This window comes from Balaenoptera acutorostrata, chromosome 4 (genome assembly GCF_949987535.1).
Source record: "Balaenoptera acutorostrata chromosome 4, mBalAcu1.1, whole genome shotgun sequence".
Lineage (NCBI taxonomy): Eukaryota > Metazoa > Chordata > Mammalia > Artiodactyla > Balaenopteridae > Balaenoptera > Balaenoptera acutorostrata.
In genome coordinates, this window is record NC_080067.1 from 79756471 (window position 1) to 79779433 (window position 22963).

The window sequence follows — 22963 nt, forward strand, 5'->3', positions numbered from 1 at the left end:
TTGAAAATATTTCCCAGAATCTGACTTGCCAGTTTCATCATCACTAATATACACAAGTTCATATAAAACTCTCTCTCTTTTTTTCTGAACTGCTACTTAATCACCTTCACCTTTTTTGAAAACAGCTCTTTATCTGAACCTAGCAGATAGCCTGGACTGACTTACAAATAGGATTTTAAGAAGCAGTAGTATATTAAAAAGAATTCCTTTAAGAGCTACTTTGGTTAGAAATAGTATTCATAAGTTTGACCTCTGGGCACAAGTTCTAGGTTTTGCTTCCACTGCTAACCACCTCTTCCTTCCTGGATTAAAAATTGGGGGCATGTCCTTTTCTCTTAACTCTCTCCCTGCACCATGGACCGTGTGTTGGCAAAGTCCAATTATTAGGCCATGCTTCCTCACAGATTTCCTGTTCCACGTGTGATAATAAACGAGAGCTGCTCTGCACTCCTCAGTGTTTGGCCAGCTACAGAATTGAAAAAGCCCCAAGATGCCAGTTACCAAGGTGCCAGTTTTCTACCTTTAAGCTGCTCTTTAATTCCAAGTGATCCTGTTCTATCTTCTTCCGGGTCTTCTCCTTTTCTATACGATCTTCAATGATGACTTGTTCATATTCCCTTATCTGCAAAAGTAGACATCAATCATATGTTACAGGACTTGCTCACTAAGCTGTGGCCCAGCCAGCCCAGCTTTTTTGTTTTTTTTTGTTTATGTCTGCACCACATGACTTGTGGGATCTCAGTTTCCCAACCAGGGATTGAACCCCAGCCATGGCAGTGAAAGCCTGGAATTCTAACCACTAGGCCACCAGGGAACTCCCCAGCCCTGTATTTTTAATATAAAACTTTAACTTCCCTGGTGGCACAATTGTTAGGAATCCACCTGCCAATGCAGGGGACACAGGTTCGAGCCCTGGTCGGGGAAGATCTCACATGCTGCGGAGCAACTAAGCCCGTGCGCCACAACTACTGAGCCTGCGCTCTAGAGCCCATGAGCCACAACTACTGAAGCCCGCGTGCCACAACTACTGAAGCCCGTGCGCCTAGAGCCTGTGCTCCGCAACAAGAGAAGTCACCGCAATGAGAAACCCGCACACCACAATGAAGAGTGGCCCCTGCTCGCCGCAACTAGAGAAAGCCCGCGCATAGCAACGAGGACCAACGCAACAAAAAAATAATTAATTAATTTAAAAAATTGCCCTCTCCTTTAAAAAAAAATGAAATACTAATTTGATGTGTGGCTAATGACATCAAAATAATTAATTTTTTAAAACTAATAGAATGTATACCTACAAACAGCAGCCATCTTTTAAAAGAGAAATTTGAGAAGTTCTACATTTATTCAATGATGAAACCATAATCAGAAGCTTTTTATAAATCATCATTTATAAATTATCTCCAGAGGTCATAAAGTAGAAATAAAAACATTATCTAGCTCAAGGGGTTTGGGGAGGGTTAAATAAGTTATATATGTAAAATACTAGAAAAGTGTCCGGGACAGATTAAGCAATATAAAGTGTCGGCTGCTGCTATTATTAATGTCCCCATCAACGAGGACGTCATCATCATCATCAAGAAAGAATCCTAGTGGTTTACAGGCATACCATGTTGTGACCAAAAATAGTATCCGCCAGCTACTGTTGCTTAGCTACCACCCACTTCTCAGTGCTCTGCCTTAACAGTATTAAGACTCTGCTTCCTTACCGTCTTTGCAAGTTCTTGAAGGTGTGCTAAGTCACTGGCCTTAGCAGCTTTGAGAGCATTTAGTTCATTCTGTTTCATTTCTGTGTCCTTATCAAATTTCTCCATCCAGAACTCTAGCTTCTCCTCAAGTTTCTACTTGGAAAAAAACATTAAAATATGGCTCTACCAGACACAAAACAGTATATACTGTATGAAATCATTTATATAAGGTTGAAAAACAAGCACAACTTTTCTATAGTGATAGAAGTCAGAATGATAGTTACTTTTGGGGGGAGGGTTAGTTTATTGATTGGGAATGGGGCAAGAGGGAGACTTCTGGGATGCTGTAAATGTGCTCTATGTCTCTATCCGGATGGTGGTTACAGGGGTACTTAGCCATATTCATCAAACTATATACTTAATATTTGTGTACTTTGTGTGTGTTATTATCAATTTTAAAACAGGTGGGGGGACTTCCCTGGTGGTCCAGTGGGTAAGACTCTACACTCCCAATGCAGGGGGCCTGGGTTTGATCCCTGGTCAAGGAATTAGATCCCGCATGCATGCCACAACTAAGAAGTTCGCATGCTGCAACTAAAGATCCCGCATGCTGCAACAAAGATCCAGCATGCTGCAAAATAAATAAATATTTAAATATTTTTTAAAATAAATAAATAAATAAATAAAACGGGGGGAAAAGGGCCTTCCACGTGTCTGGATAAGAGAAGTTGCAGTGAAGAGGAAAGGAATAAAGGGTAGGTAGAAATTCTGAAGGATAGGAATGGCATCAGACATCTCTTTGATTGCCAACACTAAATAATAGTCGAGAAGGGTACAATGTTTTCAAAATTCTAAAAGACAATAAATGTGAATCTAAGATTCTATTCCTAGCCAGCCTCACATTCAAATGTGAGGGGAAGAAAGAAATATACCTGGTCTTTCTGAAAGAGTTACTCAAGGATATACTTTATTTTTTTTAATATATTTATTTAAATAATTTATTTGGTTGCGCCAGGTCTTAGTTGCGGCTTGCGGGCTCCTTAGTTGAGGCTCGCCACCTCCTTAGTTGCAGCTCACTGGCCCCTTAGTTGTGGCATGTGAACTCTTAGTTGCGGCATGCATGTGGGATCTAGTTCCCTGACCAGGGATCAAACCTGGGCCCCCTGCATTGGGAGCACGGAGTCTTATCCACTGCACCACCAGGGAAGTCCCTCAAGGATATACTTTAGCAAAATAAAATGAAAGAGATATGAATAAGAAATAGTAAAATGTATATTTAAGCTATATGTCATAAATTTTTAGTAATAAATCATAATCTGGAACTAAATCCCAAATTAGGCAGTATTGTCTAGTGGAAAGAGCACAGGCTCTGAAGGCAGATTGCCTAGGCTCAACTCCCAACTTTGGCACTCAAACAAGTTTACTCAACTCTCCAAAGCCTCAGTTCTATCATCTGTAAAATAGAAATATATAATGAATGATTTCAACATGGGATGTAGGAGAGGAAGAGAAGAGGTAAGTAAAAGCTTTGCCTTAATAAAGGCAAGTAGATAGAGATATTGATCAGATTTAATAGAAAGAACAAAGTTAAATGTTTAAGGGTTACCACTGCAAGAAAAGAATGTATGACAAACTCCTGAAGCATGTACCTCAAGAATGAGACATCAAAAGGAGCCTTTAGATGGTACATAAACATGATTTTTTAAAAAATCAATCACAATCCATGATTCTGATTAACTTAGAGCCTGTCCGTTTGCTGCAATTGTGTCTTTAACATCTTTCTAAATCTTAACACTTTCATTTTCTTTTAATCAAAAAAAAGAGAACAGGCTCCAGGCAGGCAGGAGGAGCTGGCTGAAATGTAATAACATCATCTGATATTTCTTGTACTTCTATTTACATTAATTTATATTTACAGCAAATGATACTGGCTTTCCTTTTATAGCAATAATATTATCTTAACTGAAAATTAATTGATATAGTTGTTTAGGTGAATAACTAACTAGAAAATAGTAGTAATACAGGTGGTATGCAGATATTACAAAACCAGGAAAGTGGTATGCAAATAATTGAAGTTTGCACTAGAAAGCTGGAAATCAAGAAATAAAAATTCTATCAATTCCACTATTGGATGAGAATCTGCCTTCCAAAGCAGGGGACGCGGGTTCGATCCCTGGTTGGGGTACTAAGATCCCACATGTCACGGGGCAAATAAACCTGCGCACCACAACTACTGAGCCCGCGTGATCTGTAGCTCACGTGCCACAACTAGAGAAGCCCACACGACACAACAAAGAAGAACCCAGGCGCCACAACGAAGACACAGCACAGCCAAAAAAATAATAAATTAAATAAAATAATGATTAAAAAAAGGAGAGCAACAACTAGAAAGCTTGAAAAGCAGGAAACATAAAATAATATGGAAACATTAAGTATAAACAAATGAAAAATCACAATAAAATTAATTGGAGTAAATTCCCCTATCAAAAAAAAAACCTCTCAGATTTTTTAAATCCAACTATGAGCTATTTATAAAAACTACAGTTAATATAATCAAAGGAAAAAGAAAGCAGGTTTGGCAATTAATATCTGGCAAAACAGAACTCAAGCCAAGAATAATTAAATGAGACAAAAAGGGATATTTTAAACTGATAAAAGGCAAGCTTTATTAAGAAGATATTACAGTTATAAACTTTTATATTCTAATTACATATTTTTGGAATATATAAAGAAAAAATTAGAAATGTAAGAAATTGACAGATCCACAATCACCTTAGGAGACTATCACACCTCTCTGAAATTAATAGCTCAGGTAGACCAAAATAAATAACAATATGAAGAATTTGACAGCCAGACTAACAGACAATTCCGCAACTTTGTACCTAACAGAGAAAACATTCTTTTAAAATACCCATGAAATATTCATATAATGTGAGCATATATGAAGCCCAAGTAAGAGCTCTACAAATTCCAATAAGCATAAATCTTATATTTCACATTCCTAGACCATAATGGAAGACAGTAAGAGTGTAAAGGTCAAAGCATTGCTGTGAGCAATAGAAAGACAGCCTACACTCTTTCCTCTCCAACTTTAACCACTTGGACATTTAAAAAACTCCCTATTAATACGGGGAGAGGGAAGGGTAAGCTGGGACAAAGTGAGACAGTGGCATGGACATATATACACTACCAAACGTAAAATAGATAGCTAGTGGGAAGCAGCCGCATAACACAGGGAGATCAGCTGGGTGCTCTGTGACCACCTAGAGGGGTGGGATAGGGAGGGTGGGAGGGAGGGAGACACAAGAGGGAAGAGATATGGGGACATATGTATATGTATAACTGATTCACTTTGTTATAAAGCAGAAAGTAACACACCATTGCAAAGCAATTATACTCCAATAAAGATGTTAAAAAAAAAAACCTTATTAAATAACTAGGGTTAAAAAGGAAATAACAAAAAATAATAATAATAACAAAAAAAGGAAATAACAAATTGTAAACTAAAAATTATGACGCCTACAATTTACTTTTAAAGGCCCAAAAAAGGTAAGATGGATTAATGGAGGAAGGATGTACAGACATGTGATAAAGCAAGAATAATAAAATGTGAATGGTAGAATCATAACTAGAAGATGGGCTTTGGGGCATTCACTGTAAAATTCTTTCAACTTTGTGTATATTTGGAAACACTCAAAATGTTAGGGAAAAATAAATAAATTTCAAATTATTTGGAAAGGAATGACAATGTAAGCATTATTTATTAAAACTTCAAACTGTACTCAGAAAAATGTTGGTTTATATGCATTTACAAGAAAATAAGGGACTTCCCTGGTGGCTCAGTGGTTAAGAATCTGCCTGCCAAATGCAGGGGACATGGGTTCAATCTCTGGTCCGGGAAGATCCCATATGCCTCGGAGCAACTAAGCCCGCAAGCCACAACTACTGAGCCCACGTGCCGCAACTACTGAAGCCCATGCGCCGAGAGCCCATGCTCCACAACAAGAGAAGCCACCGCAATGAGAAGCCCGCGCACCACAACGAAGAGTAGCCCCCGCTCACTGCAACTACAGAAAGCCTGTGCTCAGCAACAAAGACCCAACGCAAACAAAAATTTTTTAAAAAGAGAATAATAAAATTTGAAAATAAATGAATTGAGTATTTAAGAAACTAGACAAAAATTAGCAATATAAGCTCAAAGAAAATAATTATACATAATTATAGTAATTATATAATTAAATACTTATAAATAATAATGCATGAACATAATTACCCAACATTAAAGCAAAAACCAATGTGACAGGGAACAAAACAGATTTGCTCAATAAAACCAAAAGATGGTTTTTATGAAGACCATTAAAATGGTCAAACCTTTGACAAAGCTCAGCAAGAAAATGGGAGAGAAGACACAAATTTTTGAAAATAAAGGGTGAAAAAGATAACTTCAGAAATAAGAGAAAAATTTAAACAGTAAGAGACTATAGATCACATGTTTATACTAATAAATTTGAAATGAATGTTTTGATGAAATGGATTATTTTCTAGGAAGATATAAGTTACCAAAAATGACTCAAAAAAGAGTTTTTTTTTAAGTAAAGACATCAGTAATCATTTTAAAAAATTGAAAAGGGAGCCAAATATCTCCTTTAAAATGATACTCAGCAAGACTGTTTATGACTGAATTTACCAGTTTCAAGGAACAAATAGTAATCTATTTTGTTCTATTTTTATTTTTTAGGTTTCAGAGTATAAAAAGATGAAAAGCTTCCCAATTCAAACTGCCAAGCTAGCATAGCTGATCACAATATAACAAAGAAGCACCAAAAAATGAATCTATAGGTTAATCTCATTTATGGAATATATAAATACAAAATAAAAATCTACAATTCTGTCTAGTGAAAGAATAATAAATTATGAACAAGTAGGATTTATCCCCCAAATTTAAGATGATTCAACATCAACAAATCTATTAATGTGTTTTAATTTATTAACATATTAAAAGAGAAAAAGATATCATCTCAATGGATTAAAAAAAAATCAGTCTCATAAATCTGAATGCTCATTCCCGATTAAGAAGAAAAAAAAAAAACTTAATATATGACTAAAAGGAAACTTTATTAACTTGATAAGGTTTACCTCCCATAAACCTACAGTGCAAACGTCATACGATCCCCATTTGTGCCAATTATCAAATCACCATCCTCTCAGCTCCAAATCATCCTTCACTGACCCACTTTGTGAAACTTGATGCTTGCAGTAAACATTTGTTTTGCAAGCTGGCAAAATGTGAAGCTTTGTCAGTAGAGGGCGCCAGAGGGACATGACAGAAGAGCTTCTCTCCTTGGTTCCAGTGTGCTTCCTCTTTTGTTTCAGGGGCACAGCTGACTGTGGCATGGGTGTGGGACATTCAGTGGCACTTGTTCACCAAGTCCTGCTGACACAGCAGAAGGATTCTTGCTTGCCAAACAGTCCACAGTTCCCTGCTTGCCAGCTTTACCCAGGGCAACAAAGCAAACATCTGTTTATTCCTTCCTTGCATACTGTCCTTTAGCCCTAGAGTTCTCTTTTATCCCTCCTTTGTAGCCAATTCCTTATTACCAGTTAATGATTCTTTTGTTAAGTGTTCCCTGCTCAAAATACTGATGTGGCTTCTGTCACCTAACTGGACCATAATGATACAGAATTAGTACCAAAAATAGAGTTTGTCTTCCCACCTTCTAATTCACATGTCTTACTAAGGCATCTAAAATCCTTGCTTCTTCTGTTCATCAGATACAATCACCATAATGCAGTGAACATAATGCAGTGAACATATGTTTCACTGCCTAATGCAGTGAAACATGATGTTTTGTGGAAAGTCAAAGCAGGCAATATCTCTGCAGACCATAATATGGCAGAGAAAGGAGAAATGACATAGCCCTGATGCGAGACTGTGAGGGTGTACTGTTGGCCCTGCCAGGTAAAAGCAAACTGCTTCTGCAGTTTTTTCGAAACTAGTTTGGAGACAGGGACCTTAGTCAAGTTAATAGCTGCCTACCAAGTACCAGTGGCCGTTGAAGATTTTCTCCAGTAAAGATACTACATCTCGAACAGTAGCTGCAATTGGAGTCACCATCTGATTACATTTACATTAGTCCACAGTCACTCTCCAAGATCATTCAACTGCACAGGCCAAACAGCTGAGTTAAACGGGGATGTGACAAGTGTCACTACCTCCACTTTGAAGCCTTTGATGTTGGCACTAATTTCTACAGTTACACCAGTGGTACAGCACTGCTTATGATTTACTATCTTGGTAGGGATGGGAAGTTCCAGAGACTTCTACTAGGCCCTTACTACCATAAAGGCCCTCACTCCATGAATCAGAGAGCCAATGTAGAAATTTTGTCTGTTATCAAGTATGTCTATTCCAATCCTATGTTCAGTAACTGGGGAAAATAACCAGAGTGTATCCACAGAACAGGTGGGCCCAGCGCAAATCAGACTTAAGTCGCCATCTATCACCTGACCACCATAATCCCCCATTTTGAGGAGGGGCCACAGTGTTGTTTTGAGTCCCTAGGAATTAGCATCAATTCAGAGCCAATGTTTAGTAATCTCAAAAGGTCTGGATATTTCCTTTTTTCCAGTGCATAGTCACTCTAATAAGTAGCCCCAGGTCCCTTGGGTAAGGCTTGGAGGAAGATTCACTTGCATTACTTGCAGCAGTGCTGCAGAGTTCATCCTCAGGGGGACCTGCTCCCTTCAATCAAGGGGCTCTGGGTCTGTGAATTTACTTAGTCTGGAAACTGGATGAGAGGCCTTGACTCTTCATTGTGGTGACTCAAATCAGGTTTTTGGCAACTAGACTTGGACTTTTTTTCTGTTATATAGATCAAGTAATGCTTTATCAGGCTGCCCATCAATTTTGTTCCTAGAGATACCACAATTAATTAGTCATCGCCAAACATCCTTGTGGGCAAAGGCTTTCTAATTACCAGTACCTCTCTGCTGCCCTCCATGGCAATCGTGTCCACCTTCGCTTTGGTAGTTAAGTGCTGCCACATGTCCTCTGGCACTCCATGAGTCCATCATCCCCACCAGGTGTTCCCATTCTAAGTTGCAGGGTCCTGTTCTTTCCCAAGGAACCCTAACTTGCACATGAGAAACTTGGCATGACTATGAATTCATGTGTAATAGTGTTATACTCCACCTTCCTTGGTCTAACACCCTTAGAATCCATTCCCATACATATCCCCTGGGTTTCCGTCAGTATGTATCAGTAAAGTCTTATAATTCTTTTGGAGTGTAAGCTATTTCCTTCTGAGTTATAGTTATCTGAGTTATCTATCAACCTGGAATCTGCTGAGATTTGACCCTAGTGATGGATCCAGGGACAAAAGGGGTGATTGCAGTAGGTCTTGAGAATGAGCATCCCTTTTCAAGGCATCTGCCTCAGATGAAGTTATTATCACAGTGTTTTCAGGGAAAGGAAGACTAATTTCAGACATAGGAGGGCAGGCTACTTCCACTGGCAAGAGAGGCTTACAGTGACTTGGGGGTTCAAGTCAATTACATAAATTACATAAATTGTCAATTACATAAATCTGAGTCCAACCAGGTGTTCCCATTCTAAGTTGCAGGGTCTTATTCTTTCCCAAGGAACCCTAGCTTGCACATGAGAAACTTGGCATGACTATGAATTCATGTGTAATACTGACTGAAACATCATTAAAACCAAGAATAGAAAAACGGTGCCACATTATTATTACAACTACTACTAAACATTACACTTGCCATTCTATCTGTACAATAAGCCACAAAATGGAAATAGACATATAAATAATGAAAGGGAAAATATAAAATTGTTATTATCTACAGTCAATAAGATTTTCTACCTAGAATATCCAAATGAATCAACTGAAAAACATTAAAACTAATATGAGAGGACATAAGGAATCTAGAACAACATTACAAAAATGAATAGCATTTCCATATACCATGCACTTAGAGACATGTCCACTGACAGAAGGATGGTTACCTAAATTTTGGTATAACCCCCTCATGGCATATTATATAGCAATTGTACTGCCTTAGAAAACATTAAAGACAGGGACTTCCCTGGTGGTACAGTGGTTAAGAATCTGCCTGCCAATGCAAGGGACACAGGTTCGAGCCCTGGCCGGGGAAGATCCCACATGCCGCAGAGCAACTAAGCCCGTGCGCCACAACTACTGAGCCTGAGGTCTAGAGCCTGTGAGCCACAACTACTGAGCCCACGTGTCACAACTACTGAATGCCTAGAGCCTGTGCTCTGCAACGAGAAGCCACCGCAATGAGAAGCCCGTGCACCACAACGAACAGTAGCCCCCGTTCGCCGTAAGTAGAGAAATCCCATGCGCAGCAATGAAGACCCAACACAGCCAAAATTAAATAAATAAATTTATTAAAAAAAAAGAAAACATTAAAGACAAAGTAAATTCTTTTAAAAAACTGAGTCTGGAAAAACATATATAGTATGATCCCATTTATGTCAAAAACAAATATAAATAAATACTAAAAACAAGTAAGTATTTAGGTACATACACAAATATGTACATGAAAGGAAAAGAATATGGAAGAAATCTTTGGAAAGGGGAGTGATTGAGAAAGCTTTCGCTTTTTGAAAATCTATGTATTTCTGTACTGTTTCCAATTTTTCATTAAAAAGTATTTATGTATCACTTGTGTTATTAGGCTGAAGATGTGAGGAACACTAACTTCATGCATCCAACATCCATTTATCCACCCACTCATCTGATTGTTATCAAATACCTGCAATAGGGGCTTCCCTGGTGGCGCAGTGGTTGAGAATCTGCCTGCTAATGCGGGGGACACGGGTTCGAGCCCTGGTCTGGGAAGATCCCACATGCCACGGAGCAGCTGGGCCCGTGAGCCACAATTGCTGAGCCTGCGCGTCTGGAGCCTGTGCCCCGCGACGGGAGGGGCCGCGATAGAGAAAGGCCCGCGCACCGCGATGAAGAGCGGTCCCCGCACCGCGATGAAGAGTGGCCCCCGCTTGCCGCAACTGGAGAAAGCCCTCGCACGAACCGAAGACCCAACACAGCCAAAAATAAATAAATAAATAAATAAATAAATAAGAAAATCCTTTAAAAAAAAAAAAAAAAATACCTGCAATACTTCTAACATTTGAAACAGGTAACATGATACATAATCCTGAAATTACAGGGGTACAGGTTCTAATAACCTACTGATATGTTTTTCAGTAAAGGCCTGTGAGATAGCATCTAGAAATTATTTTCTTTAACCACAGATTTAGAATTATTTGCTGAAAATTCATCCACTTTCTCAAAGGCAAGCTATATCATGAGTAAGCTGGAAATTTTTTCCTTATTCATCCAACAGGGATATTTTGAAAGGTTCCATTCAGCTTGGTTTGTTATTAGTATTGGAAATACTAATTAAAACCATTCAGTCACACATAATTCACACAAGAAGAAATAAAATGAGTAAATAAATACATGGAAAAATGGTTAATTCTATTAGTAAGCAAAAAATGCAAAATAAGACAATTCATTAAATTAGTAGACTTTAAAAAATATCTAAAACATTGCAGTACCCTGTCTGACAGGACCAAAGATGGATGGAGTGATAGAATTGAGGAATGTTAAGCCCTCTGTCATAAAGCAGACCAGTGCCTTTGTAGGAGTGAAAATGCGCACTTATAAGCCCCTAATGGATCATCCTAAATGCCAAGGATTAGAATCCCGGATCCAGCATTTTGTATGTAGGGGATGCACGGAGCACCCACATTTATTCCCTGAGGAAGAAACAAAAGCCAAAAGGGACTGTAATGACACGCTAGAGGAAGAAAATACTATTTTGGAGAAACCAACAAAGACAGTTTGTGTTGATACAGAAATTAAAAGCATTGTTTAACCACAGAAAACTCACCAAGATCTAGGAGGCAACAAAAGACCATTAGGCTAAAGAAGTTCTTGCTTGAATAAGAAAGAATTTAAACATTCTTTCATTCCTGTCCAAAAGAATTAGAGATGGAAGAAGCAAAAAGCAATTTTAAAATGGACATATATTTACATACACCTGGAAGACTGTGCCTTGTGTTCAAATTCATTAAAGCCAGATTCTGCAAGTAAAAAAAAAAAAAAAAAAAAAAATCGAAAACAGCTAGTTCTATTGAGGATACCTTGAAATTAGTGCTTGCATAAATTGCTGATGTCAGTGTAAAATAGAAAGTACTAGCATTATTTATCAAAAGTCACAAAATAACAGACTCTCTGAATTAATAATCTCATGCTTGAGATTTACTTTTAGTAAGTAATTGCAATGAATAAAACAGTTATTTGGGCAAAGCTTTCATTACTGAATTATTTATAATAATGAAACTTTGGAAATAACCTAAATATCCAAAACAAAGAGTAACAAATTATGGAATAACCATTCAATGGAACATTATAAAACCACTTAAAATTATTTTATGAAGAGACTGTAATAAAATGGAAAAATGAGTAAAAAACCAACTGGCAATTTTTTTTTAATTAATTAATTAATTTATTTTTGGCTGTGTTGGGTCTTCATTGCTACATGCAGGCTTTCTCTAGTTGTGGCGGGCGGGGGCTACTCTTCATTGCCGTGTACAGGTTTCTCATTGCAGTGGCTTCTCTTGTTGTGGAGCATGGGCTCTAGGCGCACGGGCTTCAGTAGTTGTGGCATGTGGACTCAGTAGTCGTGGCTCGTGGGCTCTAGAGCACAGGTTCAGTAGTTGTGGCGCACGGGCTTAGTTGCTCCACGGCATGTAGGATCTTCCCAGACCAGGGCTCGAACCCGTGTCCCCTGCATTGGCAGGCGGATTCTTAACCACTGTGCCACCAGGGAAGTCCCCAATTGGCAATTTTTTTTAAATCTTCCCTCAACTAAGAATATGCTATTTTTATAATTTTAAGAAATCAGGAAATTTTAGTTTTAAATTATGACTATGAAGCAATATAGGAACAAGAAAACTGTTTCTTATATAGTGCTAAATGATAACGGTAGAGGACAAAATTTTACCTGTACTCAAATTACAGCTTTATAAAATATTTATCCAGATAGACAACTTTTAAAGAAAAGTGGGCTATACAGCTCATTTATTAGGCTGGTAGAATTATGGTTGATTTTTCTTTCCTTAAATTTTTTTTGCTGTCCTTGGTATTTTATAAGCAAGACACAAACATGTCAGAGGATAAGAAAGTTTTGGGGACCCACCTGCTGCTCCTTTCTAAGGAATATTTCAATCTCTGCATGAATCCGGTTCTCTTCTTCAGTTTTCAGCCTTAGTTTCTGTGAGAACAACAAACCAATGTCAGGAATTCTTCCCAACTGGGCTGGAAGTGAGTTCTCAAGATTAGGGGTGTAGCTGTGACAGTAGTACAGGTCTTCTCTACCAGCTGGGATCCTAAGATTCTGAGATATTGCTCCAGAGCAGCAATTCCGTTCCCTTCAACTCAATTCATGTTCACAACATGGCTGAGCCATGTCTGGCACTGTGCTAGACACAGGCAACTGCCCAGAGCAAAAGGACCATAATCCTGTGGCCTGGAAACTGGTGTCCATTTAAGGAGAGAAACAATGCTTCAAGGGCACAAGCTTCTCAGGCCTACAGAAGGAAATTCCAGAGTGCAAGAAAAAAGTTTGTTGTCATAGTCTTAAGCCACACTTGGGAAGTAAGCTTTCAAATAAAGTCAGAGAAAGGAGTCCGCCTCCTGCACACAGGTGATACGCTCTACTGATGTTTGCTCCTTCTCGCTGACCTCCTGTTCTTTTAGCCATTTAGCCTTCCTCCTCTAATGAGGGTCTACCCTTGTTTCTTTCTCCTGATATTTTTCACTGTGACTTCTCATTTCTGTAAATGTAGGTTTGCATGAAATTCAGCCCTCTAGATTTTGTATTTCTTAATGGAGGGATGAAAGATACTGGTTGAGTGAGAAAAGTAGCAGCAAAAACCTGCAGTTACTGAATATCTTGTTTTGCCCTCTCCCTGTAATTACCAGGAGAAATGGCAAGTGGTTTTATAAAGTAAGGATAAAGTGACCAAGAGAAGAAAGTAAAACCAATTTTCAAAGGCCTTACAAAAAACCAGGAGATGTAAGCTACAGCCCATCAGAATCTCTGCCTGCAAAAAAGCAAGTCCTCATTCTTTTTTTGTTTTTAACCTCAAATGTTAGGGTTGCTGGAGAGAGAGAGCAAAGATTGGGAAAGTCTCCCTCCCTCTCCTCCTTTGTCAGCTGAGGCAATATCAGGAGCCTGATTCATTCCTAATTAACAGTGATTACCTCAATCTCTTCCAGCAAGAGCTCCTCTGTTTTGCTACATTTTTTCTGGGTCTGGGAAATCTGCAGCTCAGTGTTTCTCTTCATAAAGCGATTCTCCATGCTGGTTTTTGCCTTCATCTCTTGCAACTGGTCCTTGAGGTGAGCAATATATTCATGCCGACTCTGTAAAGGTAAGACCAGGTTTCTAAATTAAAATACATTCTACCTCCATTCAGCTCAGTCAGTGGCTTAAGCTTACCTTTTGTTCTTTTTTTTTTTATATATAATTTAAGATTATTGTATTTCCTTACAAGAGGAATGTTTTAACAAATTTTACAGGTGTCAATCAACCTTTGTTCAAATTGGGCACACATCAAATCTAGCATTATGGGAGTTTTATTTGGAAGTGAACTTTTAACTATCAATACAAATGCCAAGATACTACACAAAACATCCACAGGAACTTTTTTCATCTTTTTTTGAATTGTCCACAAACATTTCCTACATAATACAACAGAGAAATGGTACATCTTTTCCTTTCAATTTGCATACAATGGAAAAACAAGAATATATATATATATATATATATATATATGTATGTATATATTTTACAGAGTTTAATAGACACTGCCAAGCTGACAGTTTAAGTCTATAGGTGAGAAATTATCTAATGAAAAATAATCAGAATTTATATAGCATCAGTCACTTCCATAACCAAGTATTATTCTGATTAATAAAACTTGCCACCATTAGGCTTCTGGTATATACTTATACCAACTACTCCATCTGTTGCATTGCTCCCCACCTTGGTTCTTCACAACTACAAACAGAAAATCGTTGCAAAGTAGGGGCAAGCATTTGCAAAAACAAACAAAAATCCCCAGCTTATTAGAAGCATGAATGTGTGGTGGAATTTCCTCCCAAGCAATGGACTTTCTAATCACTTAAGAAATCACCAGAACTGAATGTGTCAAGATATTTGCCTAAGTCCAAGAAGAAATGCATTTATTTATATCCAACAGAGGACTGAAAATTAAACTTAGTGTTTAGTTTGGGGGCAGGTTGGGGGGAATTCAGCCATTTGAAAAATGACCGTCTTAAAAAAAATGACCACCAAAAATAGGTTCACTAAATTTATTTTAAAAATCATAAAACGTTTCTTACAAAAGAGCATTATATTCTGCACACTGCTCTGAATAGATGCCAGGGACACATGGACTATTGCTACTTTTCCTCCCTGTCCCACCCCCCAAATGTTACAGTGACCACAAAGCAAAGTGTTCACAATAATTACATGGGGGGATTTTTTTTTAAACCATCAACAATGAACAAAAATTAAAAGTCACTCACTCTGCTGCTGTTTCAAAATTTCAATGTTGATTTTTGAACACCCTCCCCCAACCCCCAAGTAAGTCTGTCTGTAAGGAACTAAAACATTACATCTGGTGAACAGCAAAGATTTCACTACACCTCAAATGCAGAACACCTGTGAAGCAAAGGAATGTTGGCTTTTTAAACAGAAGCAGAGGAAAAAAAAAAAAAGATGCAGGACTCCTTCAGTTCTTCACTAGTCTTAGAAAAACTTTCCAGAATACTGCTTCACAGTGTTCTGCAGCAAATATTGTGCATTCTGTATCTGGGCCTATGTTCCTGTAATGGTAATAATCCGATCTTCGGACCCTTCTAAAGGCTCATCAATTTTGATCGAAGCTCCTGACACATGACGGATTTGTTTAATCCGCTGACCACCTTTGCCAATAATAGATCCAGCCACATCTTTGGGAATAGTTACTTGTGTAGTAATAATAGGTCCACCAAGATAACCGTATGAGCCACGACCCCCTGCATAGGAATAATCATATCCAGAGCCACCCTGTGGTTGATAAGCCATCTGCCACTCTGATGGGCTCCATGTATCTACTGCAGAGTCCCAGGTTTCATCAGCACTGAAACCAACCACGCCATCATAACAGTCTCCAGGTCTCCCTCTTCTGTCATAGGCCATTAGATCTCCTCCTCTAGGTGGTGGTGGTGGAGGAAGAGAAAGATTCTGAGCTCTGCCACCACCCCAGCCACCTCGTCCAGGAGGAGGTGGACAAGGTCCTCAACGAGGGCTCACATCACAATCTCTTCTGGATGGAGGCATGGGACGCCCACCCCGACCAGGAGGCATTCTGTCAAAACCACCTCTTCCCCGCATGGGAAATCCCACAGGACATCCACGGCGGTCATCAAACATCATTGTAAAACCACCATAATCATAGGTTTCATCCTAAAAATTGGGGTCATAAGGCTGAGCATGTCCTTTGATGGGAGACTCTGATATAAGATCAAGGATGATCTTTATGCACTCTACAACCCTATCAGGTTTTCCTCCAATAAGAACAACTCTGTCAGTGGATTGAGGACAACATTCCTGGAAAAGCTTGATTGTTGTCTGAGTGTTCTCTCAAAGTTCTTTGATTTTAGCACCTTTGACCCCAATAATTCCTCCAGCCAGACTCTGAAGAATCAACAGTCTCAACACGCAAAGTCGCTTCCTTTATAGTGTTGGTAATTTAAGCATTCCACAGCATCAGATTCGAGCGGGAGCTGGCTGCTTGCAGTGGGTGATGGCAACTGCAGGCCCTCTTCCAAGATAGGGATGATTTTCTTCAGAATTTCTCCAACTGTTTCAATATCAGCACTGATACTCAATATGCACTCGGGGCCACTGCTGTCTGGGACTGAAACACTGACATTGTAGTCTGTACGGAGAGCCTTAATATTCTTGCCTCCTCTTCCAATCACTGCCCCAGCATTCTTGCTCTGAAGCAGAATGCGTAATTCAACCATCTCATCAGTGTTTCTAGATCTTTTAAAAGCTTGTTCGTCTTCCATATCTTCAGCAGGGCGTTTACCAAATTCACCATTGGTTTCGGTGTTGGGAAAGGTTTCCTCTGGCTGTTCAGTTTCCATTGTCTTGTATTAAAGGGGCACACCAATCAGTTATTAAATATATCTTTGCAGGGCAGAACTGAAGTGTTCTGGCGGGACCAACTGACACCTTAGTGCTGCAGTAGCCGGACAAGGCTACCGTCCCTATGCTGCTGTGCAGCCTCAGCTGGTCACAGCTAGACAGAGAACCTACCTTTTGTTCTTATATTTCAACAAGGAACTGGATCTATTTTTCTGCTATCACACTATGGGAAGTTTACCCAATAATCATGGATAGTATAAATGAAAATGAAAGAGAAGTAATTCTAAGCATCAGGACTGTGAGATTCTTTCCTAGGCACACCATTTGGGTACTCTGTATCCACACAAATTTCCCATTACTATCTCATTTTGGTGGGAAGAGCACTGAACTAAATGATCAAAAGACCTAACTTCCCACCCAAGCCCCAAAAGCTGTGTGAATTTGGCCACGTCAGTTAAACTCTCTAAGTCTTACTTTCTTTAAAATAGAAACAGTAATATCTACCCTGCCTGCAATATCTTAGCAAGTAATTATAAGGATTAATTGACAATATGTGTGAAAACTCTTCGCAGGTTCCAAAGTGCTTGGCAATTTCTTTTCTTTTTTTAATTGAGTTAACATTGGTTTATAATGTTATGTAAGTTTCATGTGTACATTATATTTCAATTTCTGTGTACATTACAATGTGCTCACCACCAAAAGTTCAGTTTCCATCTGTCACCATACAGTTGACCCCCTTTACCCATTTCCCACCCCTAATCCTTTCCCCTTCTGGTAACCACTACTCTGTTCTACATGTTTGTTTTTGTTTGGTTTGCTCATCTATTTTTGTTTTGTTTGTTTGTTTTAGATTCCACATGAGTGAAATTATATGTTATTTATCTTTCTCTGTCTGACTTATTTCACTTAGCATGATAATCTCAATGTCCATCCATGTTGTCACAAGTAGCAAGACTTCATCTTTTTATGGCTGAGTAGTATTCCATTGTATATATACTGTGTATATATATACCATATCTTCTTTATCCATTCATCTGTCAGTGGGCACTTAGGTTGTTTCCTTATCTCGGCTATTGTGGACAATGCTGCAATGAACATAGGGGTACGTATATCTTTCCGAATTAGTGTTTTCATGTTCTTTGGATAAATACCCAGAAGTGGAATAAATGAATGATATGGTAGTTTTATTCTTAATTTTTTGAGGAATCTCCATACTGTTTTCCATAGTGACTGCACCAATTTACTTTCCCACCAACAGTACATGAGGGTTCCCTTTTCTCCACATCCTTGCCAACACTTGTAATATCAGGCCTTTTTGATAATAAGTGCTTGGCAATTTAATGGCCTTGGTATTCATTTTTAAAATATTTATTATGTATCAGGCATTGAACTAGACTCTAGGTAAACAGTAAAGGCCAAATAGACATGGTCCTTGCCCTCATAGAGCTTACAATCTAGTGGGAAAGATGTAATTAAAAGGAAACAAATACATATAAACTTTTTAAAATGTGAAATATGCTATGAAAGAAAAGGGCAACAGGCTATGAGAGAAAATAACAAGAGAGACCTACATTAGATTGGATAGTCCAAAAAAGTATTCTCTGAGAAAGGAGTGTTTAATCTGACACCTGAAGGGTAAGAAAAGTGGGTTGCGCTTCCCTGGTGGTGCAGTGGATAAGAATCTGCCTGACAATACAGGGGACACGGGTTCGAGCCCTGGTCCAGGAAGATCCCACATGCTGTGGAAAAACTAGGCCCGTGTGCCACAACTACTGAGCCCGTGAGCTACAACTACTGAAGCCCACGCACCTACAGCCTGTGATCTGCAACAACAGAGGCCACCGCAATAAGAAGCCCACGCACCGCAATGAAGAGTAGCCCCTGCTCGCCGCAACTAGAGAAAGCCCGTGTGCAGCAATGAAGACCCAACACAGCCAAAAATAAATAAAGTAAAATTAAAAAAAAAAAAGGAAAAGTGGGGTCGAGGGGAATTCTAAGAAAAAGGAAAAATGTATGCCAAAGTCCTGAGGCAGCAATAATGCCTGATTTTATGCTGATCTAGAGTTTCTTAAAGCAGTTTGCCCTTACCTCATCCTATTGACTCCAGCATGTATAATAAACGTTTCCAATGCTGGAGCTGCCACGGAGGTATATAGCACTGGGGAGATGTTCTCAGAACAGGATTCCAAGAAGGAGTTATTTCCCCACTGGGCCTAGGAATTCTCATTTCCCTTAAATTTTGAGTGCTGGACAACTGGAAGTAGAGATAGATAGGTAGATAACATACATACATATAGAGATATATCTTATATAAGCTAGAAGCCTGAGCCTTCAAGGAGAAGGTTGTCTGTTAAAGAAGAGTCCTTCACTTACTTCAGCTTTGCCATGATTATTGAGGTTAGATGCAGTAAGCATGAAGGATATGAACCCACCCCTACTCATTTTGACTGGTTATAAAAGGAGTCAAAGGGCACAAGCTGGATGTCCTAGAACCCTAAAATCTTACGGCAATATTGAGAGGGATCTTCCTAATGGTGCTCAGTGATTTTGAGTACAAACTCTTGCCTTTGACCCTCATAGTGACCATCTGTATTCTACGGCTGGATGAAGAGCATTTTGTACCTCTTCCTTAGCAGGAGTTAATCATGAAAATTTGTTTCTTACACCTGGGTTCACACGAATGTCTAGATTGGGTAGCCCTACATCAACTACAGCCCTACCGATTTCTCATCCTTTTGTTCTTCATTCAGCAACCCCACTGCCATCCATGGTCACTGACTGCACTTTGGAAAGCTCTGTGCTATACTGGAAGCTTTGCATGATATCTTAAAACATCCCTGAACTGCTCCACACTCCAAGCCACACTTCGTTTTTTCTCTGGCCACACTATTACTAATTTTCGCATGTTACCTCGCTCTTTCTTCACTCATCCCCTCAGCTTTTTGCATTCTTTAATGACTAATTTCCTTTTGGGGGGCCAGAAATAGAAAGAGTACCAAAGAGAATAGGTTGACATGATGATGATGAACTTTAGGCTCCAAAATGGATTAAAGAATTAAATACAGATATAGAAAACATGCTTGTTAAATTTGCAAACAACTCAAAGCTGGTATATGATATGTAAGAGACATTAGAATTCAAAACCCTGTTGATTATTAGAACTCTGGACTGACTCCAAGAAGAAGCAAAGGTGAAACTAAAGTCCTGATTTTGGTTAGAAGAATCTTGTAAGTTGAGAATTGTGAAGACCTAACTTGTCTTCCAACACTTTCATTAGAGGCTTACCCAGCTTCTAACATGAGAACCTGAGGTTAGGGCCCCACCACTGGTTGTTGTAATAGCAGCACTGTAAAAAAGGTGCCTCCCTTCCCTTGTATTCTTTAGACTTCTCAGAGTCTTCCTTTCACTGTGCTTCTTCTAGTGGTTTGTCATCAGAATCTTCACAATCATGAAAGAATATTGCCATACAATATTGTGAAAAGCATTTGGAGTGCTTCCTCTTTGTTTATATTACTGCAATTTGTGGCACTGTATACTGTTTATATAACAGGGAAAAAATTCTCCCCTATCCTCTGTTGTGGTTAGACATCTATAATAGTGTGTACAGTTTTAGGCATCACATTTTTTTTAACATCTTTATTGGAGTATACAGTCATCACATTTAAGAAGGAGTTTACTCAGAAGAGATTATCCAAGACAGTGAAGTGTGCGAATATTTTAGTACAAAAGGAAAGAAAAGAGGAAATTGGTGTGATTGGAAAGGTAATAGTTCAAATGGAAATGAAAGCAGTGGGTGGAATTGGAGCCTGAAACTTTAGAAGTTCTGACTTGATCATGCTTCATCTGCATTTTAGAACGGGAGACTATTTGGCTCAGAGTTTATTCATAGACTCTCATAGAATCAGCCAGTATTCTTAGTTACAGACGGACAGGCAAATATAAATGTTAATTTAATACAGAACTCTATTTTTTTCCCATGGCTTTTATCACTTTAATAGACCACATTTCCATTTTCCTTTTTCCATCCAACCAAAGAGGCAGCCTGAGGTATAAGACAAGTTCCATCTTCTCCAGCTCCCCAAAATTTCAGGAACCAGTACTCTCCTCCCTACTTTGTGTTCAATTATGAAAACAGACACTACCATTAAAAGCCTCTGGGGGAATTCCCTGGCAGTCCAGTGGTTAGGACTCAGTGCTTTAACTGCCATGGGCCTGGGTTCAATGATCCCTGGTCGGGGAACTAAGATCCCACAAGCCCCACGCTGCAGCTGGGGAAAAAAAAAAAGACTTCTGCTCACAATATTGTGGCAGCCATCGGAGCCTTATTAACTCTAATTGGTTGACTGCTTCTTTCCATTACTAAAGCTTCTCTGAATTCAAATAACAAGTCCAGAAGTCTAGATCTGAAGGCAGTTTGGGAATTTGGAAGTAAAGTTTGGTCTGCTACAAAAACCCACAAATATGCTGCATCAGTCCATGATTGATCATGGAGAAAGCTCTAGATACCATGGACAACCAGGGTTATGATAATGGGTTATGGTGAAGGCAGATCTCTTCTTAGTGAGAATCTTAAAAGGAATTCATACAACTGAAGATCCTTGGCTTATAACTTAGTATTTCTAGGCTGGATCTTTGTTGCATATTGGAAGATGAAGAAATGGCATGACACTTGGGTTCACTTATTAGTATGACTTAATCATGGTTTTACAATCATAGCCTGTAAGCATTTTATATCCTCCTCTGTTTCCACACTGTCAAAATGGAATGCCGTAAGTTTGTGCAGAACAGCTATACAGAGAAGAACCAGAGTAATCAGAGGCCCATGGCAATAGCATTAAAACTAGATGCCTTTGACTTGGCACAGGGTAATTGAAGACAAATGTTATATGACCTTTTAAACAGTTACATAATATAATAACTTCTTTTTTCTTTTTTTTTTAACTTATTTATTATTATTATTTTTAAGCTGCGTTGGGTCTTCGTTGCTGTGAGCAGGCTTTCTCTAGTTGCGGTGAGCGGGGGCTACTCTTGGTTGTGGTTGCCGGGCTTCTCATTGCAGTGGCTTCTCTTGCTGCAGAGCACGGGCTCAAGGCACATGGGCTTCAGTAGTTGTGTCACGTGGGCTCTAGAGCACAGGCTCAGTAGTTGTGGCGCACGGGCCCAGTTGCTCCGCGGCACGTGGGATCCTCCCGGCCCAGGGGTCGAACCAGCGTCCCCCGCACCAGCAGGCAGACTCTTAACCGCTGCACCACCAGGAAAGTCCCGCAAGTTCTCTTTAATAGTGTCTTGACTATTCTTGGTCCTTGGCATTTCAATATAAATTTTAGAATCAGTTTGTCAAGTCTCACAAAAATGAGTAAATATGTAAATTAAATTAAATCCAATCAAGATTCTGATTGGGATTGAATTCAATGTATCAACCAATTTTTGAAGAATCCACATCTTTTTAATATGGAGTCTTCCAATCCATAAACATAGTATATCCCTCCAATTATTTAAATATTATTTAATTTTTCAGTACTGTTTTATAGTTTTCTGCAAAGAAGTCCTGCACATTTTGCTGCTGCCACTGGATTCATTACTAGATATTTGATATTTTTGATGATATTATAAATATATATATTTCAATTTCTTTTTCTAAGTCTGCTGCTGATGTATGGAAAAGATACATTAATTTTTATATATTGACCTTGGGTCTCTCTTTTTTCCCCTTTAGTTTCATGAAAATACTGCTCCACTGTTATCTGGCTTTGTGTGCCGATGTTCAGAAGTCTAACAGCAACCTGATTTTTTTCCTTTGTGACTTTGTCGTTTTGCCTGGGGACCCAGTAGGAAGCTTCATAAGGCAATTGCTCCCTCACATTCCAGTGATCTCCACACATACTTTCACACACTCAAACCTGCCATCCTAATTACTGTCATCATTTTCTGACCCACAGGTCTCTAATATCCATGTACCTCCTAACTATCTTCTTGTTTTCCAACCTTGACTTGACCACTGGTTTTTTAGTAACTCTAGGGATTTAACTTGA

General features: G+C 38.9%; 1 protein-coding gene and 1 pseudogene across 1 annotated transcript in view; both read right to left on the reverse strand.

Annotated features, from left to right (window-relative positions):
• The window catches only part of IQCG (IQ motif containing G), a 53961-nt gene that overhangs the window by 14622 nt on the left and 16376 nt on the right, over positions 1 to 22963 (reverse strand). Inside the window, exons 7-10 of the mRNA XM_057544961.1 lie at positions 13994 to 14155; positions 12927 to 13001; positions 1704 to 1835; positions 521 to 622 (exon numbers count right to left, since the gene is read on the reverse strand). Coding sequence (XP_057400944.1) covers positions 521 to 622; positions 1704 to 1835; positions 12927 to 13001; positions 13994 to 14155 — 471 coding nt within the window. The remainder of the gene's footprint in view (positions 1 to 520; positions 623 to 1703; positions 1836 to 12926; positions 13002 to 13993; positions 14156 to 22963) is intronic.
• On the reverse strand, positions 15400 to 16959 carry LOC102998896 (heterogeneous nuclear ribonucleoprotein K-like; annotated as a pseudogene).